Source organism: Echinops telfairi, unplaced genomic scaffold (genome assembly GCF_000313985.2).
Source record: "Echinops telfairi isolate 266 unplaced genomic scaffold, ASM31398v2 ScPeMD7_7458;HRSCAF=8496, whole genome shotgun sequence".
NCBI classification, from domain to species: Eukaryota; Metazoa; Chordata; class Mammalia; order Afrosoricida; family Tenrecidae; genus Echinops; species Echinops telfairi.
This window is the reverse complement of record NW_022111358.1, coordinates 31,231,032-31,257,501: the sequence shown is the minus strand read 5'-3', so window position 1 is coordinate 31,257,501 and position 26,470 is coordinate 31,231,032. Positions and strand designations below refer to the sequence as shown.

Below are 26,470 nucleotides of genomic sequence, written 5' to 3'. Positions count from 1 at the left end.
TTTTTACTTCAAAATAAGATATGTGCAGTGTGCATAGGAATTTGTTCATAGTGTTTTTTTAAACTATAGTCCGGCCCTCCAACGGGTCTGAGGGACAGTGAACTGGCCCCGTTTAAAAAGTTTGAGGACCCCTGTGCTAGATGCTCACCTAGCAGGAAAAACACATACTAAGACATTCTACTCTGTCCAGCGCAATTCCAGTTTTTTGGGGGGGTACCCCCTCGTAGGGTCATGTATGACTTACTGTTGTGTGTGTGTGTTTTAATGGGGTCTCTTGTCATTGTAATATCAGGGGAAAGGCCCAGATGCCTGGGGTAGACAGCTGATGTCCTCTCCCCAGGGAAGCCCCCCTCTCCCCCACTTGCCAGGACCTAGGAGCCTGAGACGGGCCTTTCTTTCTTCCGGCTCCCTGGCTCTGTGATGTTAAACTAAAATCCCTGTCTGGAATGGAGAAAACATGGCCTGGTGAACAAGGTAAATACTGCCCTGTGTAGATGAAAGGAAACCACTCCAGAGAGGAGGAAACATTCTCCAAACTTACTGGCCTTGAGTCAATTCTGACTCACAGTAACCTTACAGGACAGGGCAGAGCTGCCCCTGAGGCTTTCCGGAATGGTAACTCTTTACGGGTGCAAAAGCTTCCTCTGTCTCCTGAGGAACAACTGGTGGTTTCGAACTGCTAACCTTGCAGTTATCAGCCCAAAGCATTACCTACAATAACACCAAGGCTCCTTTGTAGAGGAGAAAGGGCAGTCAGTGGCTCCGGGAGGTGGAGCCCAGGACTCCTGGCTCATCTCTACCACGTGACCCAATGGTGGGGAGGAGCCCAAGGTCTCCCTGCAAAAGGCCAGGTGAGCAGGCTGTGCACAGGTCTCTCCTGCGGTGGGTGCTCGGGGCTCTGGGTCTGTATGGAACCGTAGGTCCTCAGCCTGTGATATTCTTCAAACGGTTTTCTTATCACAAGAGAATAGTAGCTTGGTGCAAAGAACTTGAAAGAACGTGGGGGTGGGGGACCCCAACCTGGCATGGTAGCTTGTGCCATGGGATTTAAATCTCACAACTTCCACGCTTTCATCTCACGCACAATTGTTTATTGCACTCGCTGAATCTGGCGGGCTTGAAAAGCTTCTGTCTAGATAAACGGTGGCATTCTGACAGTGAGACCAGAGGAAGAAGCGAGCGGGGTGGGGGGCGGTGGGTCCCCATGTTGTGGGTTCTCAGCGGCTATGAGCCTGGTGACCATGCATCACCTAGAAGACACAACCGTGAGTGGCCCAGCCTCCAACAGGTCTTGTTCCCTCAACAAGCATCTACTGCAGGGCTTGTTCAGGGAAGACCGTCCCAGGCTCAGTGCTGGAGACGCAGACAGGCACTTAAAGCCAAACTCACTTCCATCGAGTCCGTACTGACTCATGGCGACCCCCGTGTGTTTCCAAGACTGTAACTGTCTACAAGAGTAGAAAGCCCAGTCTTTCCCCCTCAGAGTTGCTGGTGGTTTCGAACTGCCGACCATGATCGCAGTTACTACTATGCCACCAGGGCTCCTTAAAGAGGTGCACTGTCAACAGAGAGGGTGCTATTTGAGCTGAGACTTGAAGGTCAAACCAGCCTGTCGAAGCCAAACCATGTAGGCAGTGTCCTCCAGGTGGAGGGGACTCAAACTCACTGCCACCGAGTCATGCCAATCCATAGCGACCCTACAAACAAGGTAGAACTGCTCCTGTGAGTTTCTGAGATGGAGTCTTTGGGGGAGTAGAAAGCCCCATCTTTCTCCCACGGAGCGGCTAGTGGTTTTGAACTGCTGATCTTGTGGTTAGCAGCCAATGTGTAAGCACTCTGCCACCAGGGCTCCTGGCAGAGAGGACAATTCATGCAAATGTCTGGAAGCAAAGGAAAGCTGGGCAGTTCTAGCACCCAGGACACCCTTTCCCTCTCAGAAGGGAGAAGGTGCCCCAGAGGCCAGAGAGTGGGGCAGAAACCAGGGGCTGGAAGCTTTGCCTTGTTGAGATCACCGTAGACAAGGCAGCGAGGTCCTCCGTGAGATAACACAGTGCAGGCACAGGCTGGGCCCGCCACTCCCTACAGGGCTGAACAGGTACAAAGGTGGCAGGGGAAGGGACAAGGTGATATCACCATGCCTTGACTGGGTACCCAGGTGGATGGGCCTTCCAGGGGACTGAGGAGGAGGAAGATGGTTGAAGGCTGAGTCCAGAAAGCCAAGTCAGCAGGCCCTCTCGGAGGCAGGCTCTGAAAGCTCGGGGCTGACTTGGGGTCCGCGGGTAGCCCAGGAAGCTGGAAGCAGCAGGAACTAGCCAGAGAGGCCTGGGGTTCAGGGTGGCAGCTGTGAGCGCAGACTGGGCCTGGAGCTCACAGGATGCGTCCCTCCACTCGCAGCAGCAGGTAGCCCCGGAGGAGTGGGGGCAGCAGGAGCTGGAGGGCAGCCTGGCGGCAGCGGCCACTCAACTGAGCACGCACAGCCAGCCGGGCCAGGTGCTGCAGCTGCCTCGGCTGGTTCACCATGCACTGGGCTGAGCGATAGAAGGCTTCATGCTCCTGGGTTACAAATGGGACAGGGTTAGATGGCCCAGCACCCTTCTCCCTTTGCCCTCCCACCTGGGGACGACCCAGTAGCATGAGGGAACAAAATGTACCCATCTGGGTGTCTGGTGCATCTCAAGGCTCAATGAGGAGCCCTGTACAATGCTGGGGGCTTAGCTCTATGTCTGTACCCAGCCTCCACCCAGAGAGCCTCAGTGTCCTGAGTGACTGGGCAGAGAGACTGGAGACGGGTCTGGGACCTGAGGCCAGGCTGGACACAGGAATCTAACCAGCCCCCCCCCAGCTCCAGGGTCGAACCCCTCCAGCTCCCCTTGGGGTCTCCAGAAAGAGTTCTGTCCTTGGCGTGGGCGTACCTGCCACCGCTCTGGAAGCACTGCCTCCACCCAGGAATCACAGGACGGGACACATGGGTAGGCATTAAGCAGGACTTCCAGCGCCCGAGGGAAGGAGGCACACAGTTTCAGCATCTAGGAAGCAAAAGCGGGTCTGGGATCCGGTGCCACCCCCAACCAAGGGCAGATCCCAATCTAGCCTAACCCCTGCCCCCTTCCCACTAAGTCCCTTCATTTAGGGGCTACGGTCTGCGTCTCTCCTCGGCCTTCAAGTACCTCCCACCTCTTGGGCTCGGACCTCGTTCCTTCATCCCGGGTGGCGAGACCCTCGGCCCCTGCCGGTGGATTTCAGGCCCAGGCTCTTGAGCCCCTTTCTTCCCCTGAGCCAGGCTCTCCACCCACCTCGGGGCGCACAGGCGGGGCCCCATAGTCCAAGAGCGCTGCGAACAGGACCTCAGGCTCGCAGTTGGGGACGTCCTGGGCAGCTTGCAGCGCGCAGTCCATGGGGGTGTGGCCGGCCCCGTTGGGGACGCCAGCGCGGGCCCCGTGGCGCAGCAGCAGCTCGGCGAGGCCCCCGCAGCCGTTGGCACAGGCGTTGTGCAGCGGCGTGTGGCGCTTGCGGCCGGCGGCCCGAGCATCAGCCCCGGCTGCCAGGAGCCGCCGCGCCACCGCCTCGTGCTGCAGGCCGCAGCCCGGGCCCGGGGCCGCCGCGCACGCTGCGTTCAAGGCCGTCTCGCCCTGGCTGGTGCGCAGGCCCACGTCGGCGCCATGGTCCAGGTAGAGTGCCACGTGCGCCTCTAGGCCGCGGGCCGCCGCCACGTGCAGGGGTGTCACCTCGCTTTCGCGCGCCGCCAGGTTCACTGTGGCCCCAGCCTCCAGCAGCAGCCGGGCGCACCTGGGGACAGGGGCAGCCCCCCCGCCCGGGGGTCAGTTTTCATAGTCCGAAGGCCTGACCCACAACCCCCCAGCCATCCTCCACCAGAAAACCTGCTGCCATTCCCCAAACCCAGCCCACTTGCTTCACCCTGAGGTCTGGTGGGTGCCTGTCCTCACACAGAGACCAAGACAGACAGAAAAGACCCATTCGGGGCTCCAGGAGCACCTCTGGTTTGGGGATGAAAAGTCTCTGGGCTGCCAGGGCACTCAGCAAGTTAGTGAGGGCGGCAAAATTAGAACTCAGTGCTGGACAGTCCCTCCCAGAGTCTAACCAGGCCACAACTCCAAGTCCTGGTTCTGAATCACCTGCCAGTGGTCTCATCGCAACATTTTTTAAAATTAAAAGATCATTTTATTGGGGGCTGTTAGAACAATCCAGGCATCAGTTGTATCCGGCATATTTGTACATATGTGGCCATCATTCTTGTCTAGACATTGACTTTCTGTTGAGCCCTTGGGATCAGCTCAAACCTGCCCCCACCCCCCAGTCATCACAACATTCTGATAGCACAAAACTTTGACAATATTTGGCTGTGTCGAGTTGGGCACCCCCACTGCCTCGCCCTGACATTCGCTAAGACGGTGGTTCTCAACCTTCCTAATGCCTGGATCCTTAAACACAGTTCCTCATGTTGTAGTGATCCCCAACCATGGGAAATATGTGTTTTCCGATGGTCTTAAGAGACTCCTGTTGGACCCCCAAAGGGGTCACCACCCACAGGTTGTCATTCGATCCCAAAAGGGGTCGCGACCCACAGATTGAGAACTGCTGCTCTAAGGTTAACAGGTCTCAGATCCCCTCCCTACCTGATGGTGTTTACACTCTAACATTTATGTTAAGAAGCGTAGAAACGTAAAGAGGGTGGGCAAAATAATAAGGAATACAGCCCAGTTTTCTAACTGTCCCCAAACTAGACGGCCTGACCACCTGGACCAGCCATAGTCACACCGGCAAAGGAAGGCCCTTGGGGAAACACCTATTCCACTTTCCCTAGAGCAGTAGTTCTCCACCTGTGGGTCACGACCCCTTTGGGGTTCGAACGACCCTTTCACAGAGGTCGCCATTTTGCTACTGTTATGACAGTAGTTAAATGACAGCTATAAAGTAGCAATGAAAATAATGTTATGGTTGGGGGGTCACCACCGCACGAGGACCTGTATGAGAGGGTTGCGGCGTGAGGACGGTTGAGAGCCACTGCCCTAGAGAAAACACACTAAGCCCAGGTTTGAGGGAGCACAAGCCGCATAGGCCTCTAATTCCACAGTCGCTGTAAATATGCATCAATGTGCACCGGGGTCAGCCAAAGATGCAACCGACTAAATTACTCATGAGGGCACTCAACTAACAGTCATTGATAATTAAAACGCCCGCATGGCAGCCGCTGGACACTCCGGAGCAGCAGCCCTGGCCCTGATGGCGCCCTGATAAGCGGTATCCCGTCCCCTAGGAGCTGACAGTCCAGCACCTCTGAGCAGCACACAGCCCCTCCCGAGGGTGCTCTTGTTCAGTGGCCAAGAGCAGGGCAGCCGCCAGTCGTCCGTGAAGGACTGAGTCTATTTCCTCCGTGAACCCTAACCGTGGGCTCCCTCGGAGTTCCGAATGCCACACGTCAGTGACATTGTAAAGCTTGTTCCGTAGGGTTCCAGAAAGCGGCTGTTCTCACCTTACAGACAGAGCGTCTGTGGAAAGTTGCGCCACGTGTACAGAAGGACCCAAGAGCAGGCTTACACATCTGGATCCCTCCTAGGCCCATCACCCACCTTTCCTGTAGCTGGGAGGTGGGGCGAGGGGGGCTGTCCCAGCAGGTGAGCTGTGGAGGGTCTTGCTTTCAGGAGCCCTTGAGTAAAGACCACCACATCAGGTAGGGGCTCTGAGAGCCTTAACCGTAGAGAGTACCAGGAGGAGGTGGTGGGGGCGCCCACCTCGACACAGGTAGGGTTTAGGCTACAGCAGAGTCCCGGGGACTAGGGAGAAGGCGGTTGGAGAAGGGATTTTGACCCCCTCAAAAGCAGCAGGTTGTGCCTGCCTCCAGGGCCTTGCAGCTGTGACTTTAGACAAGTCACCAAAGATTTCTGGGCCACACATGAGGCCAGTGTTCCTGATTATTGTGGGGACATGTATGTGAGGTGCTTTGGGGACGGCAAAGGTGCCTATGGAGGTGAATTCCTCCCCTTCTCCTGGCTATGCGAGCTGGAGACACACACACACACACACACCACCACCACCACCACCCCACCACCCCCGCCCCCACCGCACTCTCAAGCCCTGGACACCTACTGCAGAGACTCGGGGACTGTGCAGAAGTGCAGGGGGGCAGTGCCCTCCTCAGACAGCACGTTGGCCTTGGCACCGAAGGTCAGCAGCAGCTGCACACAGTCGGACTGAGCCCCACTGCAGGCTTCGTGCAAGGCCGCCCGGCCGCCGATGCGGGAGTCCAGCTCAGCCCCCTGCCGGATCAGGTGGCGGGCACAGTCGGTGTAACCTCGGGCGGCAGCAATGGTGAGGGGTGCTGTCTGCTTGGTCTTGGGAGTCATCACCCAGAACCCTGAGGAAGCAGGCAGGGTTGGGTTGGGGAGTGTGGGGACCTTGGGGGCAGGGCAGGGCGTGGGCTGCTGGAGGCTGGTGGAGCCAGGGCCTGCGGTGGGGATGTGCACGGGCACAGCGCGTCGGGCGGCTGCTGGACGGTCTGGAACCATCGTGTGTGGGGCAGAGAACAAAAATAAAAATAATTGCCCCTAAAAACCACAAAAGCCAGCTAAGAAGGGTGGATCCCTGGGAAAAACCTCAAGGTCTTTGAGCTGCTGCCGGGCGCCGGCTTGGTGCTCACCTGGGCTTTGGGTGTGGAGGGGGTTGGGCTGGAAGGCCGGGAGCTGACAGAACCGGAGGAGTGTGGAGTGGTGAACTCCGCGGGGTGGAGGTGGAGGGAAGGAACGAGGGGAGAGGAGCAGGAGCAGGGAGAGGCCTGGGAGGAGAGGTTGATTGCTGTGCAGAAGTACAGTACTCTGAAGAAAGAAAGGGTCTGGACTTATCTGAGGACACCCACCGCGCCTCATGCTGAGTGTAAATAGTTCGCATTTCGCCCAAGTAAATCTGGCTTTCCTAAATCCCGAGGAACGAACGCCTAGATTTTGTTTTTAGCTTTTCAAGCGAAGGTAGGAAGAGCTTGCGTGCCACTGGGAGGGTGAACGACAAGATCAGGAAGCCATGGGTGCGATCACTGTCCCTCCTGGATAGGTTGCAGCCAAGGAAGGATTTTGAGCCTGGAATGAATGTGGGGGCTGGTGGAAGCGGCTAATGGAGAGGCTGGAGATTACACACACACACACACACACACACACACACCCCACGCGCCCCCAGGTACCTCAGAAGAAAGGCTTAGTGATTGACTCCCCAGATCCATCCTGCTCTGGCCACTGGGACCCAGCACGGTGGGGATCGACTCCGCCACAACTGGTCTAACTGGTTGGTGCTGCCGGGACGGACATAAATCCTCCCGAGGATTTGGGAACCCCAAAATCTGTGACTGGGGTTCAGGAAGTCTGTTGACCTTCAGAAAGCAGGGCTGTCTTGATTGAGCTGTTTGGTTTCCCCAGGGTGGGTGGGAATCTTGGGGTTCCCTTGGGGATTCAGTTGGCAAACACCCGAAGGTGTCCCTGGGATTGTTATTTAAATGAGTCACACGCACACACACGCACACACACAGAGGAACCCCATTCCACCTGGGGGTTGGTGAGATAAGTAAATCACGGTGCTTGCATCCAGGAGAATTCATTCGCCTATTTAAACTATCACGTGGGCTGCAGCTATTGACCTGGAAAGATGTTACATGAAAAAGCAGGTTATGAAACATAGTATCTCATTAAGGTGGAGTATCTCATTTTGTAAAAGAAAAACATTCCTGTGTGTGCCGACATACCAGGGGAAAATGTTGCCCGGATATAACTGCGGTTGCTCGCCACAGTGTGTGGTTATTATGTTTAGAGTTAGGAAATACAGTTTTAATTCAGAGTAGACATTCCACTCGTCGACCCCTAACAGCCTTATCTCCATGGAGGAAGGAGCGGCATGGGTGCTGATGAGTAGGTGGCCCCCACCTGCGGTCTGGAAGGAGATGGCCCCTCCACCCACCCCCACCACTGCTCCCCCGTCCCGGTGCTCCCTACCCTGTTCAGCTGACCAGGCCAGCTGGTTGCTCACGGTCTCCACAATCAGATTGGCAGCCTCTTCATCTTGGAACAGGGATTGGACCTGCTGCAGGTCTCCCGAGAAGAGGGCGTTGTGGACCACTGGGTCTCGACAGGTGCGTCGAGGCCTAGTGAGTCTGGTGAGTCGAGTGGGGGGCCTGCTGGGAGACCTGCGCCTCCGGCATTGCCGGGCCACTGCCCTCCGCCGATCCTCCCACTCCAGCCACTCTCGCTGCAGGCGGAGAGAGCGCAGCGTGGAGGAGGTGAAGGGGAAGGTCTCACCCGCCATGGCCAGGGCACACGGGTCTGGGCAGGGCCACCTGGGCACAGCCAACTTCCCTGGGCCTAGCCGCTACCCTTGTGTCGAGGAGCCACCCTGCCCCCTCACCCCTGAGCCAGAGAGAGGAACAGCTGGGCCTATAAATAGGGCCCTCTGCTATTCTGGTCACTGTTTGCCCAGGGTCAGGTCCGGGTGCAGAGGAGGTGCTGGGCCAACCCCCAGCGCAGGGCTGGGACAGCTCCTGTCTCTGCCGCTATTTGATAGAGGTCCTCAACCAAGGCCCCTGCTGAGCCCCAGTCCCTATCCCCGTACTTGTGTTGAGAGAGATCATCCTTTGGCTGGCAAGGTGAGTGAGCATCAATCAGGAGGTAGGCCAGCCAGGTGCTCAGAGGGGAGAGGGCAGCCCACTCAGCCCAGGCCGTCAAGCTGGTCAAGAATCACTCCTCCTTAAAGATAAACAAGCGGCCTTCAGCAATCGTGTCAGGAAGGTGAGCATCCCAGAATGCCACGTTCTTAGAAAAAACTGTTCTTGTGTCGATGGAGTGCTTGTGTGGAGCCCCGGTGTCTGCTGCCTTAATACCTAACATAATATATGTACATAGATCTATTTCCCTATTGTCATATATAAATCTATATACCTATGTACATTCCTGTATTTAGACCTCTATAAATGCCCTTGCCACCTAAAAAAAAAAAAAAAAGATAAACAAGCAGCCATCTAGCTCAGAAGCAACAAAGCCCACATGGAAGAAGCACACCAGCCTGTGTGATCATGAGGTGTCAAAGGGATCAGGGATCAGGCATCAAAGTACAAAAAAATCAAATCATTGTGAATGAGGGGGAGTGCAGATTGGGGACCCAAGACCCATCTGTAGGCAACTGGACATCCCCTGACAGAAGGGTCGTGAGGAGGAGACAAGCCAGTCAGGGTGCAGTGTAGCAACGATGAAACATACAACTTTCCTCTAGTTCCTAACTGCTTCCTCCCCCACTATCATGATCCCAATTCTATCGTACAAATCTGGCTAGACCAAAGAATGTACACTGGTACAGTTAGGAACTGGAAACACACAGAATCCAGGACAGATGATCCGTTCAGGACCAGTGCTGAGAGTGGCAATTCCAGGAGGGTGGAGGGAAGGTGGGGTAGAAAGGGGGAACCGATGACAAGGATCTACATATAACCTCCTCCCTGGGTGGATGGACAACAGAAAAGTGGGTGAAGGGAGACATCGGACAGTGTAAGTTATGACAAAATAATAATTTATAAATTATCAAGGGTTCATGAGGAGCTGATACTAAGGGCTCAAGTAGAAAGCAAATGTTTTGAGAATGATGATGGCAACAAATGTACAAATGTGCTTGACACACTGGATGGATGGATTGTGATAAGAGTTGTACGAGCACCCAATAAAATGATTTAGAAGGAAAAAAAAGAATCGCTCCTCCAGGTGTCAGAGAATCACACATACGCTCCTCTTCTCAGGCATGCGCATGAGGGGGAGAATGGAATCGAGAGAGAACGGACTTCTTCCACGAATTTTTGGGAGCCCCCTCATACTTCCCAGCTTGCCCAAGGAAGCAATGCATTTGGTTTGGCCAGTAACTCCTATGGTCAGGCAGGGTCTCACCGCCCAGCATCTGTGCTCTGATCCCAAGTGTCCAGGAGAGGAACGCCAGGCTTCATTCCGTTCCAGAGCACACAACCTGTGAGGACGAAGACCCCTTCAGCTCCATGCCCCACCCCATTGGTTGGCACCCTTCCCTCCAGCTGCTGTGGCCACCTGAGTCCTGAGCACACACACCTTTCTTAGAGCTCCGCTCCCTCGCCCTGGAGAAATGACCTCCCATGGGGCTGACCAATGATCCTGGAAGCCACAAGCTCATCCTCGCTTAAGAGAAAGCAGTGGTGTTGCTTCCAGGAGCCTCTAGGGGGTGGAATGCGGTCGTGAAACAGTTCCTGGCTGAAGCCAAGGAATCACTTGTGTGCCTGTGGAACTGGGGTGAGGGGGAAGGGGAGGAGGGTGAGCTACCCTTTGCCCTCAGGTCTGCACGCGCAGTTATGATAGGGTCTAGCTGTAGGTCTTGGTTGGTCTGCCGCTCCCTGGCCTTGCAGTAGCTCTCAGCTCCTCTCCCTGTGCTCAGCCACCAGCGGAAGTTCAGGCCTCTGACGTTTCTAATCTGGTCCTGCCTCAGGCTGCAGCCAGCTCTGCGCAGGGCCAGAATGATCTCCAATGGATGTCCCTTACTTGGAAACTTCTACTGATTCCTTACACCCGCCTTCTCCAGCTAAGCCCCAATTTCCTCTGCTTGGAACTCCCTTCTTTTTCTTTTCTTTTTTAACTGCAAAAGGAAGCCTTACTGTTCCCGTTGGGTCCACACTTTGGGAGACAGGCTCCAGGGCCTTGGCGATGATGGGGCTCGAGGGCAGGTTCAGGCAGCGTCTGAGGCCAGGACGGACCCGCAGGCTCCCCAGTCATAAATGAGGGTGAGTCTCTCACCCAAACCCCACCTGAGGGCTGGCCACGTGGTTAAGTGGTCGCCCATCATCTTGAGGAGTTCCACCTTCTCACCCAGGAAGTTCTCCAGAAAGTTACAGAGCGGGGTGTGTGGGTGTGTGAGTCCGGGTACTTTAGAGAAACAAATCCATGGAAACTCATGTCTGAGAGAGTTTTATATAAAGGTTAAGTGCACATCAGGAAAACATCCCAAACCAGTGCTGCCCAAGCCCACAGTCCAACATTAACTCATTAACCCATATGTCCAATACCAATCCACAAAGTCCTCCAACATCTCACAGAACAGACGCAATGATGCTGACTACAGAAGGAAAGCTGAGTCAGTGAGTGTGTAAACATCTCAGCACTGGCAGGGGTCTCCACACGGCTGCTCCAGCACCCAGGGCTGCATCGGGGTAGGTCCATGTGGCTTCTCCTCAGGGATGTCTCACAGGAAGTGAGCCTTGCCAGCTGAAGCAGGAAACTGGCTAAGGCAGCTGCACCCTGGTCTGACCATCAGAAAGCAGGAGACCCGAGAACTCTAAAGGTGAGGCTCACTGAGCCATTTATTCCTCCGCCCTTCAATTAACCCCACATGTGTTTATCGGCCAGGTTGGCACCATAAACTAGCTCAGGGGGTGCGGCGGGCGGGTGTCCATGTGTGTGAAGACCCCCTTGGTGTGCAGGTCCTGAAAGGCCTGGTGGGGGTTCTTCCCTGGGGCCAGGGTTCGATCCCACTCGTCCTGGGGCAGTTTCTGCACAGCCTGGATGACAGTGTGGCCGTCTTGCTGGGTTTGTAGCTGCAAGAGCCATGTGGACCCCCTCATGCTTCTCAGCAGTGTCCCCCCAGCCTGGCAAGGCCACATTGTCGGGGTCAAAATAGAAGCCCAGAGAAAAGTACATGTAAGAGGCCCACGGAGGCAGGTTGACCAGACGGTCGGCTTTGGTGGGATAATTCTGACAGAGCTGAGAGCGCACGATTGGTCGAGGGTTTGGCGCTAACTGCACACAAAATAAAACGGAGTTAGCTGGTCCCGTCAGAGCGGATGGCCACGAAGGTCCCAGAGTTGGAGAGTGGCGGAGGCCATCCCGCGTCTGTTCCATCCACACACTGTGGAAGCCCAGGGGACCGACCGCCAGGCAAGCCGCTGTTGCTTTGATAAATTGTGAATTAAGTGGAGGTTTGTAGAGCCCGGCACCCACTTTACTTCCACAGTTCATGTCCACTTTGCAACCCCTCAGTGGACCATGACTTATCTCCTCCCTTCCTGTGTTCCTTTCTTCCTTCTCCTCTCTGAACTTTACCCTGGGGTAAAAAGCTGCCCCTTTGCCCTTCAGTGGCTGATTATCCTACCCCAGGGCAAGTGCAGCGGCTCAGAAGTCCCATCCCTCTCTCCCCGACCCATCTGCCTGGCTCTCCCGGGACTCTGGGTTGTGTTGCACGTTCCTCTCCAGCTCTATTGAGGACCTTCTTGTGGGCTCCCTTTCCAAACAGCTGGTGGAGGAAGCTGGGCACCATCTAGTTGTTCTGGTCTTAGGGCTGCACAGACTGCTGTGTGTGTGTGTGTGTTGGACTAGCTGATGGGATGAATTGTTTCCGTGTCTTGATTTTCACCCTGGTGGCGTAGAGGTCATGCATCTGGCTGCTAACCTCCAGGCTGGCAGTTTGATACCACCAGTCTCTCCGAGGGAGAAAGTGGAGGCATTTGACTCCCATAGTCTCAGAAGCTCACAGGGGCGGTTCTGCCCCATTTTGTGGAGCCGCCGGGAAGGGCAGCGGGCTTGGTTTTCTTTCCTCCAGGAGAGAGGCCAATGGCTGCAGCTTAGAAGGCTGCTCACCAGCGTTCACTGTTCACCCAAGTGGGATGTAGAGCAGTCTTTTTAAACTCCATCATGCCAATAGAGCTCGTTGGTCCCCCCCCTCCCAGTCTATGGTACCGAGCCCCAGGCCCAGCGACTTCTTCTCTCTAGTTTTATTACAAATAACCTAAGAGGTATTCATAAACTTGCTTCCTGCATGCCCCACCATGTCTATGGAGTTATTTGCAGCCAAGATAAACACAACTGCACTCTGCCTTCTGACTTAGTCTTCCCAGCAAATGATGTCCTTCCAGCAACCTGCCTCCCAACTGAGCGCCCGAAGGCCCTCCCTGCACTTGCTGAGACACGCGTCCCGGGGTTCCAGGGCAGGACCCGAGTTGAGTCAAGCTGCTTCTGGGCCAGGCACATAGTGGGTCAGGAGGGTGTATGTAGGGGCATTTGGCTCATTGCAGGCCAGCCTCTTATGGAAGGCATCGCAGGAAGGTCCTTATTCTCTGCCAGAATACCCACCCATCTGTCCACCCAAGTGGATGGCAGCAGCCTGGGCCTCTTCAGGCACTGCCCTTACCCTGCTGTCCTCCACACGCGGCCTGCCCCAGGTATCCAGGGCGGGGACTCCAGAGGAAGAGTGAGTTCACACCCAGCCAGGGCTAGGGGATTCCTGATAGCTTGAACCGTGTCTTCTAAGACAACGTGCCATAAGTCCCAAACTACGCGTGTGGTTATATTCCCGTTTGGGAATGGGCTGACTTTGTTAGGCTAATGAGACCGCACCGGTGTCCTGTGTGTGTTCAGTCCAAAAAGAGACAGAACCAGCAAACTGGAAGCAGCAGCTGAGATGGGGAAGAAAGAGGCCAGGTCACCAGATGTTCAGAAGCCAAAGTTCAGAAGTCAGGACCTTCCTCCAGGGAGAAGCTTCCTGGAGAGCCACATCCTCCCTTCAGACCCCCAGCCGCCTGATGTGCGTGTGAGGGAAGTCCTGCTTGTGACAGCCACCCGCCTGTGGCATTTCTGTTTCCCAGCACTGGGCACCCAACGCAGAGCAGCTCAGAGTAAGGTGCTTCTACCAAAGCTGCCGTGATGGACCCTGGTGGAACGCAGCCTGTTTTTGTTGTCCCGCCAATGGACTGGCTGAGCACCCACAGCTGCGCTCCCAGGGCGGCCCTGTTATCCCCGAGGCACCTGGCAGCCTCGGCCCCTGACCTTGCCGGCATCATGGCTGCCTCCTTGAGGCACAGGGACGTGCTGGCTACAACTCAAGCCTCCTGAGAAGCTGGGTTGTGCTGCCGGTCTGTTCCCTGCCCACAGGGAGCCAGAAATCCCACCGGCGGGAACAGTGAGTGGATGTCCTGTCTGACACCTGTGCATGCAGAGCCTACAGCGGGACGAGGCACACCACCGGAGGGCAGGTGGGACGGTGGGGGACAGGAAGTCCCCGAGCGAGCGGGGAGCACATGGAAGCTGCAGAGGCCGAGCCGGGCGGAAAGAGAGGGGTTCCCGGTCTGCTCCAGTCAGAAGAGAAATAAGTGCTGGGGAGGCAGCCCCTTCTTGCGTCTAGCTCCCGGCCTAGGGGCCTTCTGGAGAAAAGCTCCGCTGTAGCTAGCAGCCAGCTAGCTGCACACGCACCTCTGAGAACTGGGGGCCACGGGATGAATGCCTTCCCCAGAGCAGGGTCCAGGAGCCCTGGTGGTGCTGTGGTAATGTGCTGGGCTGCTAACTACGAGATCAGCCATTCGAACTCATCAACCGCTCTGTGGGGGAAAGACTTGGCTTTCAAGAGTTAGTCTCAGAAACCCCAAGGGGCGGATGTACCCTGCCCGATAGGGTTGCTCGGAGCACTATGGGTAGTTTCCAACCTCCCACCCTCCCTTGCCTCCTGGGCTTCAAGGCTTCAGGAACAGCCCCAGAAATATGCAGTATGGGCCTCCGTTAATAATGATGTTATCAATACTGGCCCATTAGTTGTGACAAATGTAAGTTGTGAATAGCAGAGAAAGTTGGGTGTGGGTGCATAGCTAGTACCTGCCCAATTCCTCTCTACATCTACAACGATCTAAAAGAGAGTTATTTTAAAAAATGAGTTACGTGGCCCTGCCCCAACCTGCACATCTGCCCTGGCCCTGCTCTGGCTGGGCAGACAGGTACCCAGCAGCAGGCAGGAGGGAGGGCAGGCAGGTGAGGTGAGCTGCTTTATTGCAGAACAAGGTACCATGCCCCGCCCCCCAGCCCTGCAGCCGGGCACCCACATGCAGGGCAGCCGGGCACCCACATGCAGGGCACCCACAGGCCTCGCAAGACACAGTGTGTCACTTCCTGGTCTGGAGGGCACGGCGCCATGTTGTGCCGGGGCTCCACCCAGCTTGTCAGCTGTCCAGGGACATGAGACCCAAGACCCTCCAAAGTCAGGTTGGGGGTGGGGGGCACGACGCTGGAACACTGGAGAGCCAGCCTGGGGCTGAGCTCTGGCATGCGGAAAAGAGCCCCCCTGAGACAGCCATGCAGCATCTCAGAGGTGAGGGAGGGTCTCAGGGCCCGCGAGTGACCACAGGGGCCCCCTCCTCTGCCAAGTCTCCACCTAGGCCAGCCGTCCTATCCCTTGGACGTGATCAGGCGCCTTGAGGGGCCTTGCCTGGGCACTGCCCAACTGCTGCTCCAGGTGGGTGCTCTGCCTGGGGGCGGTCCCAACTACTGGTCCCCCGAGAAGAAGTCCTCCGGGAGCTCGCTCAGGAGCCCGTCCAGGTCATCTGCAGAGAGGGAAGGCGGTCAGTGACAACATGAAAGCTTCACCGAAACCTCACCCTGGCCGGGCGGCGGGCCCAATGCCAATGGGCCTGAGCCCGGCCTGCCGTCCCCCTGCCCTCTGCTCCCACACCCTCACACGCGACAAAAGGCAGGGGCCACAGTCCCCGGCCAGTCTGCAAGTCTCAGTGCTGCTGCTGTTCCGGCCCAGAGGCCCAGAGCCTCAGGGCCTGAGCAGGCGGCCCCAGGCCGGCCTCTCCTTCGACCCAGCGGAGACGAGACCAGGCAGGGGAAAGGCGCTCAGTGTGTTTGGGATCCCAGTTCATACTCTGGTTCTCATGGGAAGGTGGGAAACACTGCCTCTTTCCCATGGGGCTGGGTGGATCTAAGTTCCTGACGGAGGGTCTTCGGTAGGGCAGCTGTGGCCAAGACTTGGCAATAAGGCTGGGTTCAGTAATCCCTACTGCAACAGTTAACAAGAGCTGTTAACACTAAGACTGAGCCAGCCTTCCTCGGTTGCCGGCTCAGGGCCCGCCCACTCATTACTCATCACTGAGTAATCACTGAGTATTCAGGCTCACGTTAACCCTTCATGAAAATCCTTGACAGCCCCCACTGTAGCTGAGAAGACGGGGCTTATGAAGGTGCAACCTTGCCCAGCTAAGCACACTTGCGCTCCATCTGACTCCCGGAGCCACCGTTTCCAGCCATAAAGCCAGGGAAGGGATCAGGAAATCACCAAGCTGTTTGCTTGTTTGGCAGATCTGTCTCCACCATGGAGCTGTGACAGTTGCCACTACGCAACTAACCCAGGACCCCCAGCAGCCTCCTGAAGACACGGCGTGCGTTCAAGCTTACGCATGAGGTGAGTCTAAGATCCCAGGCAAGGCGAAATTCCAGCCCGAGGGGCCAAAAAAATAAATGGGCTTCATGGTTTATACATTGGTCTACTGTGAATTTGGTTAGTGTGAGATACCCACAATCCCAAGAACATTGGGGCCACATAGGGCTGATGGTTTAGAACTGAGAAGCTGAAGAGCAGGCCCTTGATTATGTCACTGTCCTTTGGGTGGTCCTGCCTCCTGGGGAATCGGCTGGCTTGTCCCCAGCAAGCCTGGCTTTGCCTCCTCCCTGAATGGGCTCCGGGCTTAATCAGGATAGAAAAATCTGCTTCCATGGCTTGGCCATCAGCCAAGTAGGACACAAGAACAGAGCTGGCCTCCTGGCAGCGGAAGACCTGGACACCAGGGAGACCTGTGGGTCAGACTTGTATTGGCCTTACACGGCCCGTCTCACGAGCCAGGGCCAGGAATGGCAAGACTTCATCTTACATATTTTGGACATGTTTTCAGGACAGACCAGCCCTCGGGGAAGGACGTCATGCTTGGTGAAGGCGAGGGGCAGCAAAAGAGAGGAAGGCCCTCCAGACACGAACTGACATGTGGCGGCCACATGGGCTCAGGCCAGTGATGAGGATGGGCCGGCCCAGGCGGTGTTTACATAACTGACGTGGGGCACCTGGCAACAACATCGCATCTACGAGTTGGCGTGACTTCGAATCGACTCCCCAGGCAAAGGCTTCCTGTGGACTAGTTCATGGCCTGCAGACTCATCAAACACAAGATCACATCCGACGTCTCTAAGACCCGAAGACCCCTCCCATGAGGAATGAGTCAGGGAGGCGCAGGCTGAGCGCTTCAGGAAGAAACCGGACCTCCCCGAGACCAGAGGGACTAGATGGTGCCCAGCTACCACCACTGACCCATCGGCCAGAATCAAACTTGATGATCCCAGATAGACTGGGAAGAAAAAGAGGAACAAAACCCGAGTCCAGGCTAACGGGGCCACCTGAGAGAGAGCACAGGGACCTCCGCACTGTCCCGAGATGGCCTCGCAGCAGAGGGACACAGGGACACGTAAAGGCATGACCGCCGGCTTGCTGCTCCACCGGAAACCACGTCAGAGCCCACAGGGCGGTTTTGGCCGTTCCTGCCAAGGCACCCCATGGGCGGGGGGCCGGACCGAGGGAGTGCAGAGGAAATATAGTCCTGGAAATGGACAACCCTGACCCTGATGGAGGAGAAGCTCGGCCCATGGTGGAAAACGTAATGAATGTCACTGACCGACTTGTGTGGGAACCTAACTCCTGGTGTAGCTGTTCACCCCAAGCTCAGGACATTAGTATTCAAAAGACAGACTGGAAGGGCCTCCCCCTGCCCAGTCCCTGGATGGCTGGGCTGCATACCTGCTTCTGAGAGTTCTTCCTCGAGGGACGTGCCTGCCTCTGGGTCTGGGGCTGTTTCAGACTTCGCATCCATATCCTGCTGGTCATTTCCAGAGTCCTGCAGGTGGAGGATCTGCTTACTACTGGCTGTGACCCTGAAATGCCTCTCCCCTACATCATCTCTGAGGACTGCGGGGTGGAGGGGAGGGGAGAGGTGAAGGAAAGAGAGAGAGGGAAGGAAGTGTGGTCGGGCCAGCCCTGGGCTGAGGGGAGGGAGCCTAACCCTGAGCACCCCACGCCACAGCCAACATGTTTGGCAGCTTCCTTCCAGGTTCTGTTGGTGGGATTTGTTTAACAGGGAGCAGAGTGAAGAGGCCATGCGGACATGTGTTGAGTGGGCCTGGGGTTAAATATGCTCTGCCACTGCACCCCTCCTCCTATGCCCCAGTAATGACGGGCAGGTGAGCTCTAGGTGGGGAGTGGGGGCGAGGGGCACTCTTCTACTCTGCTCAGCAGCATACCTCAGTTGAGTATGGATAACTTGAAAAAAAAAGATAAAAAGGTAATTTTGTTTAGAAGTTAGGAGACCACCTACTCTTTAGACGATGAGGTGGGGAGAGGTGAGGGAGGTGGAGGTGGGGGGTTACGAGACTTCGTGTGCAACCCACTGGCTTCGCTGAGGATGCAGCAGCCGGGAGGGGAGCAGGCTAGCCGGAGGTCACCCTACAAATTCCCAGCAGGGCTGGACTAAAGCCAGCTCCTGAGCCCTAGGCCAGGCCGAGACACCGCGCGCCCCACCGCCACCCCCTGGGTCCTTTCCCAGTGACTCCCGCCATAGGCACTGGGATCACCAAGGAGCCGACTGCTCCTCTAGCCACTGACTGTCCCTGTGCTGTCTGGAACAGAGGGTGGCTGGACCGGGGATAGGTGGCCATGGCCCTGTCCCCAAAGGAGCTGCTTCACCTTTGGGCACACCTCTGCTCCCCAGAGTGGCACAGAGGAAGAAATGGGGGGCTCCCAGCCTAATCTCTGCCAGTCCCTTACCTGAGCTCCGGGGGGAGATGGCTTGAGGAAGTGCCCGTCCCCTGAGTCAGGGCTGTAAATACAGACCAGGTTGCTGGGCGTCACGTTGAGGTAGTGATTCCGCAGCGAAGGGGAAAACACCCCGATCTGGAGGGAGGAAGGGGGGGCATGAGGGGCTGCCCTTGTCCCACAGTCACAGCTTGGCTTGGCTCTTGGGAGGGAAGGCAGCCAGACAGGTGAGAAGACGGACCCTCGGCGGCTCTCCCCAGGTCTGGGGCAACGGGGGTGCGTAGGTCCCCACCGGGGGCTCCCCTACCTGCTTCAGGAGCAGCACGGAGCCTGGCCTCAGCTCATTCTGGCGAGTCTCCAGCAGCACCCTGTGCACCGTCCCCGGCATCTCCCCTGCAACCACCATGCGGCTTGTCAGCCTTGGGGCCCAGGCTGCAGATGACCTGACAGACACTCCTCAGACCCCCTGGACCGAACTCCTTACCCGTGGGGTCCTTGAAAACCACACTGGCGTCCATGGTGCTCCGGGTCAGGGACTTGACCATCACTGCCATTCTGGGGACCCTGTTCCTGGGCAGCTGCCTCAGGGCGGCCTGGTTGTGAGAGGCATGCACTGAGCCCAGGGAGTCTCCCAGGTCTCCCGGCAGCCCACGCCAGCCAGGGCCCTGAGCAGGGGAAGTGGATGGTGGGGAAGGAGGGCATAGGGACATCCCTGCCAGGGGCACTTGAAAGGGTCCTCCTCCATCCTTCTGGGTGACCTGCACTGCCAGGCCCTTGGCCTCCCTCTGCCTTCCTTTGGTGTCCCTGTGTCCCTCCAGCCCCCACTGCAGCAGGCCTCGGGCAGGGCTGTGTCTGCACTTGGCCCTTGCTCTCTGGCAGTTCAAGGGCAGCAGAGGGCTGCTCCGTGCACTCAGAGACAAGAAGAGCCATGCCCGTGCCCACGGCCTCCTGCCCAGCACCAGGGCTGGCAGGGGTGGGCGTAAGAGGCGATGACGGGGCAGAGGCGCAGGGGGTCTGTCGATGGAAGAGAAATGCCGCGGGGCACAGGACCCTCACCTTCCGCAGCACCATGATGATGCTGTAGGTACAGAGGAAGCAGCCGGGGTCGCTCTCATCCAGGCCCAGCGACGACTTCATGGCCAGCCAGGGCCCTCGCCCGAAATCCTCCTCTGATGACGAGGCCTGGGAACCAGCACCCACCTGGGCCCACAGAGCACAGGGAGCCCAAGGTACTGCCTGAGCTGGGAGGCTCGGGAGAGTGCCCTCCCTCCTCCGGCTGGGTCATCTCCAAGCCCACAGCTCGGGATCTGAGATCTGGGTGCCCAGCACTGCCCTCACCCAGCCAAGACAGGGGCAGCTGCTCTACCAAACAGGAACAAAACCCAGGCGGGCCCTGACTTTAAGTTCACTATAACAAAAGGTGAACCAGGCCGTCTCGAAGGCTCGAAACAGCCCCACGCGCAAGGCCACTTCGAAAGCAGTCACTGATTGCTCGGGGAGGCCTCTGGCTTTCATCGTTCACCTTCTCGATGGTTCAATGCTTTCATTCCAGGGAGACCCTTACTGTTTTGGTGCTAACATGGACGGGGGAACGCGGGGAACTGCAGCAGACAACAAAACCAAGGCCGAGTCTGAGGGCAGAGCCGGCATCCCGGGGAGGAGCGAGGCTGGGTCCCAGTCAGGGACAGAAAAGGAGTGAGGCTGGAGCGGCCCAGGCACCCAGAAACCTGATAAGGGTCCCGAGATAACGGCCTTCCAATACTTCTGCCGCTCTCCTGCCAATGGAAAGATGGGGCTAGCTGGGTCTTGATCTCTTAGCTGGCAAAGAACTCTGGATCACGGCATTGGTGAGTGTCTGCCTAGCAACCACTCCCAACGGCCTTCTCCAAATGCCAATGCTGCCAGCAGGGACCAGCATCCCTTGGCTTCTCCACTCTTGCAACAGGCTGGGGTGACCCTCACTCCCAAAGGGTCCCCAGGATGTGAGCGTTCACCCGGAGCCATCGTTACCTTGGTCCGGAATTTAGCCAGGGCCCCATGAGTCGGCGTGGGGGGCGTGGACACCATGATCTCCGCCAGATTCCTCCCGCTGTGCTGAGAGGGGCGAGAGAAGGCGAGGTGAGCACAAACTCAGCAGCTGCTGTTTACGAGGACGGCTTCTTGTCTGGTTATGCAATGAGTGCAGGAAACTATCAGGGACAATTAACACATATTACATCTCTCCTAACGAAGTCTCAGGAGCCTTGTCAGCAGCTCCAAAAAGATGCTTTGGGGATCATTTTGGGAAAGTGAGGACGCTGGAGCTGGAGCTGGAGCTGGAGCTGTCCCTGACCCAGGAGCAAAACCCAGCGCTGCCTGCAGGGGGCGGTGACCATGGGGAGGCGATTCCCTAGTCCCCTCTGGGGGTCTGGGCCTTCCCTACAGGGAGACCTGGCCCAGGAGGGACACGGGAGGTCTCTTAAAGGGCTAGACAAGAAAAGGCAACCGCAGCAATGACTTCAAACCTCTCAGAGTAAGGAGGGCAGGGCTGCCAGTTCCTCTGACAGGTTCTCTGGGGTCCTCTGCCAAGACTAAGGAGGCCTGGTGATACTGGGGTTAAGGACTCAGCTGCTAACCGACCGAAAGGTGGGTAGTTTGAACCCCCTAGTCACTCTGAGGGAGAAAAAGAGGCCGTCTGCTTCCATCAGGACTGACAGCCGCAGAAACCCTAGGGGCAGTTAGTTCTACTCCGTCCTAAGGTAGCTGAGTCAGAAAGGAGACGGACACGGGTGTGCTAGCCCCAGGTTAGTTTGTCCTGTCCCCCACCCCCATCCCAGCCTCACCAAACTCCCTTCAGGGCCCCACCCCCTTTCTAGCCCCAGCGTCTCCCTCTAGACCTGCCCTTCCACTACCAGCCACACAGCTGCGTTGAGGCTCTCCCACAATGCCCTGCTCTGGAGCCACTGTGCCTTTGCACATGTTCCTCCCCGTCTTCCCACTGCTGGATGGTCACCCAGTGTCCCCACTGTGCTTGCTCACCTGTCAACCTCCTACTTCCTACCCAAATCCCCCCACCGGCAGCCCGGGGCAGCCAGCCCAAGGCACACCCTCCCAGCCTGCCCGGCGGGGTGCGTGTCATCGCTGATGACTTGCATCTCCCACGCCGCCAGGGCGCCGTCCGTCTGTTCCCAGAGCGGTCTCCTGAGTGCCAAGCACACTGCCAACCCCACACAGCCCGCAGCCCACCTCCCTGCCCTGGGCGCAGGCCCTGACAACTGCTTAGTAAGCACATGGGAGCCGGCTGGGTGCCTGTCCAGCAGGTTCTCCCTTCCACAGCTCGGGAAGCCCTCCCTCCTTTCACCCCAGCAGTTAAGACCCCTCGGATGGGGGGGGGGGCAGTGTGTGGGGTTCTGTTTTCAGCCGGTGGGAAGACCCTCACCTGGTGTGGCAGGAGCCCTGCCGGGCCCGGGAAGCGGCGGGCTCTGGTTCTCATGGCAGTGCGAGTGGGTGGCTGGGGTGTCCGGCTGGCAGCGGTAACCAGCTGTACCAGGTGGTTGGTGACCATGGGGGTCTGCAGAGCTGCTTGAGGCACCAAGGAGGAATGTGGGCCCTTTGGGGTGCAGACAGGAGCCTCAGGAGAAGGCCCTGGAGCTTGGGGCCGGAAGCCAGAGCGAGCGCTTGGCATAGCGGGACAGCCTGGTTGGGGAGCTTGTGGTCCAGGACATCCAGGCTTGCCCCCATGCCAAACACCCAGGGCCTGGAGTGGCTGACGGGAGAGCAGGGCCTGGGGGCTGCAGGGCCCGGGCCCTCTAGCAGACTGGAGGGGATGGGCTGCTTGGAGAAGGCGGCACTGTTGTGTGGGCACTGTGGAAACCATTGGGGTAGGAGGGTTCCCAGGGGCCCCAGGCCTCAAGGGGCGCTGTGGAGCCCTGCAATGGACCGGTAGGTCTGGCCTCTGGCCCTGGCTAGAAACATAGCCTTGGTGTCTGCTGTGGAAGGCCTGAGCAGGCCCTCGGGGGCAAGGTTGGTCCAACTCGGCCACGCGTGCTTTCTTGGCCGAGACAGGGTCCTCCCCCTGCCAGGTGGGCAAGGCTCCCGTGGCCTCATGGCGAACCCCAAGTTCCATGTCAGGCCCCTCTAGCTCCATGTTTGCCAGGACCGTATCAAAGTCATCGTGGTCAGGCCCCTCCAAACCACCAGCCGCCTGCTGTCGACTCTCCAAGGGGGGCCGGGAGCCGGGGGCCGGGACTCCAGGTCTTGCTGACTCTTTGGGTGCTTCTGTGAGAATCCCTCTTCTCTGGTTGCCAGCCCAACAGCCGAAAGTGGAGACAGGCCTTCGGGGGGCTGTCTCTGTGGGAGGGGGTGTCGCAGCGGCCCTGGCCATACTAGAGGTAGGGAGGCGTAGTCCCAGGGCTGGCCGACTGGAAGTCTCAGAAGGAACCATGGGGTGTGACATCTGCCACCCGGTGGACTGGGCTGGCATCCTGTCCTGGGGCTTGGAAGAGGCTGGCCTCAGACACCCAGCCTTCACCAGCGGGGAGTCAGCAAACTGGTTCTCAGCATCCTCCACGGCAGACAAGAAATCCTACAGAGAAGCAGAGGCAGGGGCTTGGCATCTGGAAATCAAGAAAGCCGAGATGCACCGTCTCGGACAGGCTGTGCGTGCGTGCAGGCTCCACCTCTAAACCAGAACCCCTTTTAGTAGCCCACACAAACGAACAGGACGGCCGTGTTACTGCTAGCCACCTTGGTCCGTGTCTGGGAGTCCACTGCCCGGCTCCTGTCAGAATTATCTGCAGGTGAAGTGTTCGGTGGGAGAGAGACGGGGCTTTCTACTCCTATAAGGAGTTACAGTCTCGGAAAGCCACAGGGGCAGTTCTCAACCTGTGGGTCGCGACCCCTTGTGGGTCAAACGACCCTTTTACAGGGGTCGTCCGATTCATAACAGTAACAAAATGACAGTGATAAAGTAGCAACGAAAATAATGTTAGGGTTTGGGGGCCACCACCACATGAGGAACTGGATGAAAGGGTCGAGGCATTAGGAAGGTTGAGAACCGCTGTCCTAGAGGGTCACTACGGGTGGGCATTGACCCCAGGGCAGTGAGTTTGGCTTTGGTTTTTGGAAGTGTTCAGGTGGCTTCTCGGTCTTTACTCTCGGGGAGAAGAAGCAAACATCAGGGAGCCAAGTCAATCCCCCAAGGGCAATCACCCAGGAGGTGGGCCAGTTGGGGTCCAGCTGGGCATGCTGCCAAGCCACAGCCCTCTCTCTACCGCAGTGCGTGCGCGAAGCGCGCGAATACACGCCGGGCACACACGGCCCGCGGTACATCCGCGAGCCGGGCTGCAGCTTCACAGGCAGACGGTAAATATAGATTGCCAGGCAAGTTAAATTAAGTCTGGGTTCCAGCTGAGAAGCAAGGTGAGACTGACACCTTCCAGAGCAACAGGCCTGTTCCGAGGGCGGCTCTGAGTCAGAACTGCTGATTTAACTGACAGGAGGGTCCCCCCACCTCACCCCGATCCCCAGCCACCGCATTCATTTGTCTGTGCTAGAAAAAGGCTTTCTCCCACTTGGTGTATTGTCAAGAACATCGCAAACCCCAGCACGGTGACCCTGCTGGGATTCATTGATGATGATGATTAGAACTACAGCAGCAATCATGTGCCTGCCATGACCCTGGGGGCTGATGGAGCCCCTTCCTCCCCAAGAACGCACTCTCAGACATGACGTCATCCTGCCCTGGGATGGGGTAAAGGGACTACTTGCCCACCATAGATTGGAAACTGGACGGGGTGGGGCCCTTTGCTGCTGACCGGGTAATCCATCACCTGCCGAGACCCAGAAGGCCACCTGAACAGTCACTGTGCCCATCTGGAATCACACAGCTCCGAGCAGCAGGACAACACTCGGCCCATCTCTATGGCAAACACACACACCATGGGTCCCAGGGTCCCTGGCGCCACACTAGCCGTACTTGTCTGCTGCCATCCCTAGAGATTCTGGTGTCATGAGTGTGTGAGATTCCGGTGTCAGAGGTGTGTGGTGGGGCTCAACAGGGGTGGTCTTAACAGGCTAGCTCTGGGTTCAAATGTAACCTCACCATCTTTTGAGGGGAGGTGAGACAGGGAAGGGCCTATGGGCCGGAGGAACCCCCTCATACTGCTGACGAGAACATGGAAGGCCAGAGCAGGAAGTCATCTGTCGTTGCTCACAGAGCCAGCTGGTGACCGACTGTTGCCCACCCGGCTCAGGCTCTCCATAAACATTCTTCCCACCTCCAGCGTGTCACTGGCAAAAGTGGATGAAATCATTTGCATGACACAGCTTCTGAGAGCAGGGGACCTTAGCATTTGAAGACAATCAGGCAAGTCAGTGAAGTGGGTTGTTTACGTTTCTCAGCCTCTCACACCCGAAAAGGACGAACACTGTCTGCAGTGTTTGGGGCTCCTCGTGAATGCTCCAGGCCTAGGGGGTTGTAGCCTAAGACCTTCTCTGCCACCTCGGGTCACCAGCCCGTCTTACCTCATCTTCAAACTCCTCTTCCACCGCAAACAGCTTCTGCAAACGGCACGCCTGACAGGAAAACAAAGCGAGCGAGGTTGGAGAAGAATCCCACTTGCAAGTACACTGTCTTCCCTACGCTTCTCCCCAAGCCCAGCAACAAGGCCAGCAGGTGTCCCGTTCTCAGTTTGTTTTCTCGAGAGTGCTTGGGATGAGAAGAGACGAGAGAGGATTTGTGTAAGGATTTCGCGGATTTGGAAGCCTGTCTTGTAAAAGAATGCACTCATGCACCAGCATTAATCCTGGAAAGGAGGAGCGATCCAGGGAAAGCACAGGTCATTCTTCAGATGCTGCTCTGTGCGTGGGCCAAAGAATGTGGCAACATCTCATAGATCCGAGCTGGAGAACCTTGGTCCCCCATACAGGAACATCACCACAAACCCAAGCACGCCCAGCCCAGTGGCCTTCTTCTGAAAGCCAAGCCAGTGGTTTCCTCTTACTTAACCCAGTGCTCAAAAACCCTCTCCCAGTGGATGCCCAGTCCTTGGCTCCTTTTTTCCAGGTAGCAGGGCTGGGATGGCTGGCTCCAGACCAGTGTGGAACCCAGAGACAGGGCTGTGGCTGACCCAACACGCCAGGGCAGCAAGAGCTACCGTAGAGACACCCACGTCCACGATGTCAAAGATTTCATTTGACTAGAATCCATCGTCAGCGTTCATGGAGGCAGCAGTCAAGAAAGCAAGCGACTTACTGCAAGGGGCAAATCTGCAGCGAAAGACCTCTTTAAAGGGTGAAGGAGCCAAGATGTCACTTTGAGGGCTTGGGTGCGCCTGACCCAAGCCATGGTGTTTCCAATCGCCTCCTGGGCCTGGCCAACAACCTAGGAGGGCTCCTGCACTCAATTGTGTGCCGGCAGAGAATGCTGAGTGCAACATGGTTTGCCACGAGAGCCAACAAATGTGTGTCGGAAGAAGTACAGCCACACTGGTCCTTGGAAGCCAGGAATGGCCAGACTTCCTCTCGCCTACGTGGGACAGCTGATCAGGAGCAATCAGTCCCTGGAGAAGGGCATCATGCGATCAAAGTAGAAGGTCAGTTAAAAAAGAAGGCCCTCCAGGAGACGGAATGGCACAATGGCTGCCACAAGGGGCTCACACGGTGACTGTGAGACTGACCCAGCTCCTGTCCAGCCTCCTGTGGTAGAGTCCCTGTGGGTCGAACGTAAGCAAAGTCACTTGGCCATCTAACCTTAGGGCTCAGTGGGGGGTAGGGACGTTTGAGGAGGCGGGGTAAGATGAGGAAAAGTAAAGAGATGGGGAAGTGCCTTCCTGGGGTCTCCCGGATGGTCCAGGCCAGGCTGGACCAAGGCCCACCACCTAAC

The 26,470-nt window shown here is 57.3% G+C and overlaps 2 protein-coding genes across 2 annotated transcripts in view; both read right to left on the bottom strand.

Annotated features, from left to right (window-relative positions):
* Positions 1 to 1,793: 1,793 nt before the first annotated feature.
* ASB16 (ankyrin repeat and SOCS box containing 16) lies at positions 1,794 to 8,301 on the bottom strand. Its single transcript, XM_004707506.2, has 5 exons — positions 7,992 to 8,301; positions 6,106 to 6,373; positions 3,294 to 3,786; positions 2,913 to 3,026; positions 1,794 to 2,553 (listed from the first exon to the last, which is right to left on the bottom strand). Exons 1-5 carry the CDS (start codon positions 8,299 to 8,301, stop codon positions 2,368 to 2,370), a joined length of 1,371 nt encoding a protein of 456 aa, XP_004707563.1. The 3' UTR covers positions 1,794 to 2,367.
* A 6,895-nt stretch (positions 8,302 to 15,196) lies between these two features.
* The window catches only part of HROB (homologous recombination factor with OB-fold), an 11,598-nt gene continuing 324 nt past the window's right edge, over positions 15,197 to 26,470 (bottom strand). The window contains exons 2-10 of the mRNA XM_045299805.1: positions 25,111 to 25,161; positions 22,025 to 23,170; positions 20,617 to 20,700; positions 19,663 to 19,806; positions 19,091 to 19,199; positions 18,914 to 18,999; positions 18,619 to 18,744; positions 17,596 to 17,692; positions 15,197 to 15,355 (exon numbers count right to left, since the gene is read on the bottom strand). Of these exons, the coding sequence (XP_045155740.1) occupies positions 15,297 to 15,355; positions 17,596 to 17,692; positions 18,619 to 18,744; positions 18,914 to 18,999; positions 19,091 to 19,199; positions 19,663 to 19,806; positions 20,617 to 20,700; positions 22,025 to 23,170; positions 25,111 to 25,161 (1,902 nt within the window). The 3' untranslated portion in view covers positions 15,197 to 15,296. The remainder of the gene's footprint in view (positions 15,356 to 17,595; positions 17,693 to 18,618; positions 18,745 to 18,913; positions 19,000 to 19,090; positions 19,200 to 19,662; positions 19,807 to 20,616; positions 20,701 to 22,024; positions 23,171 to 25,110; positions 25,162 to 26,470) is intronic.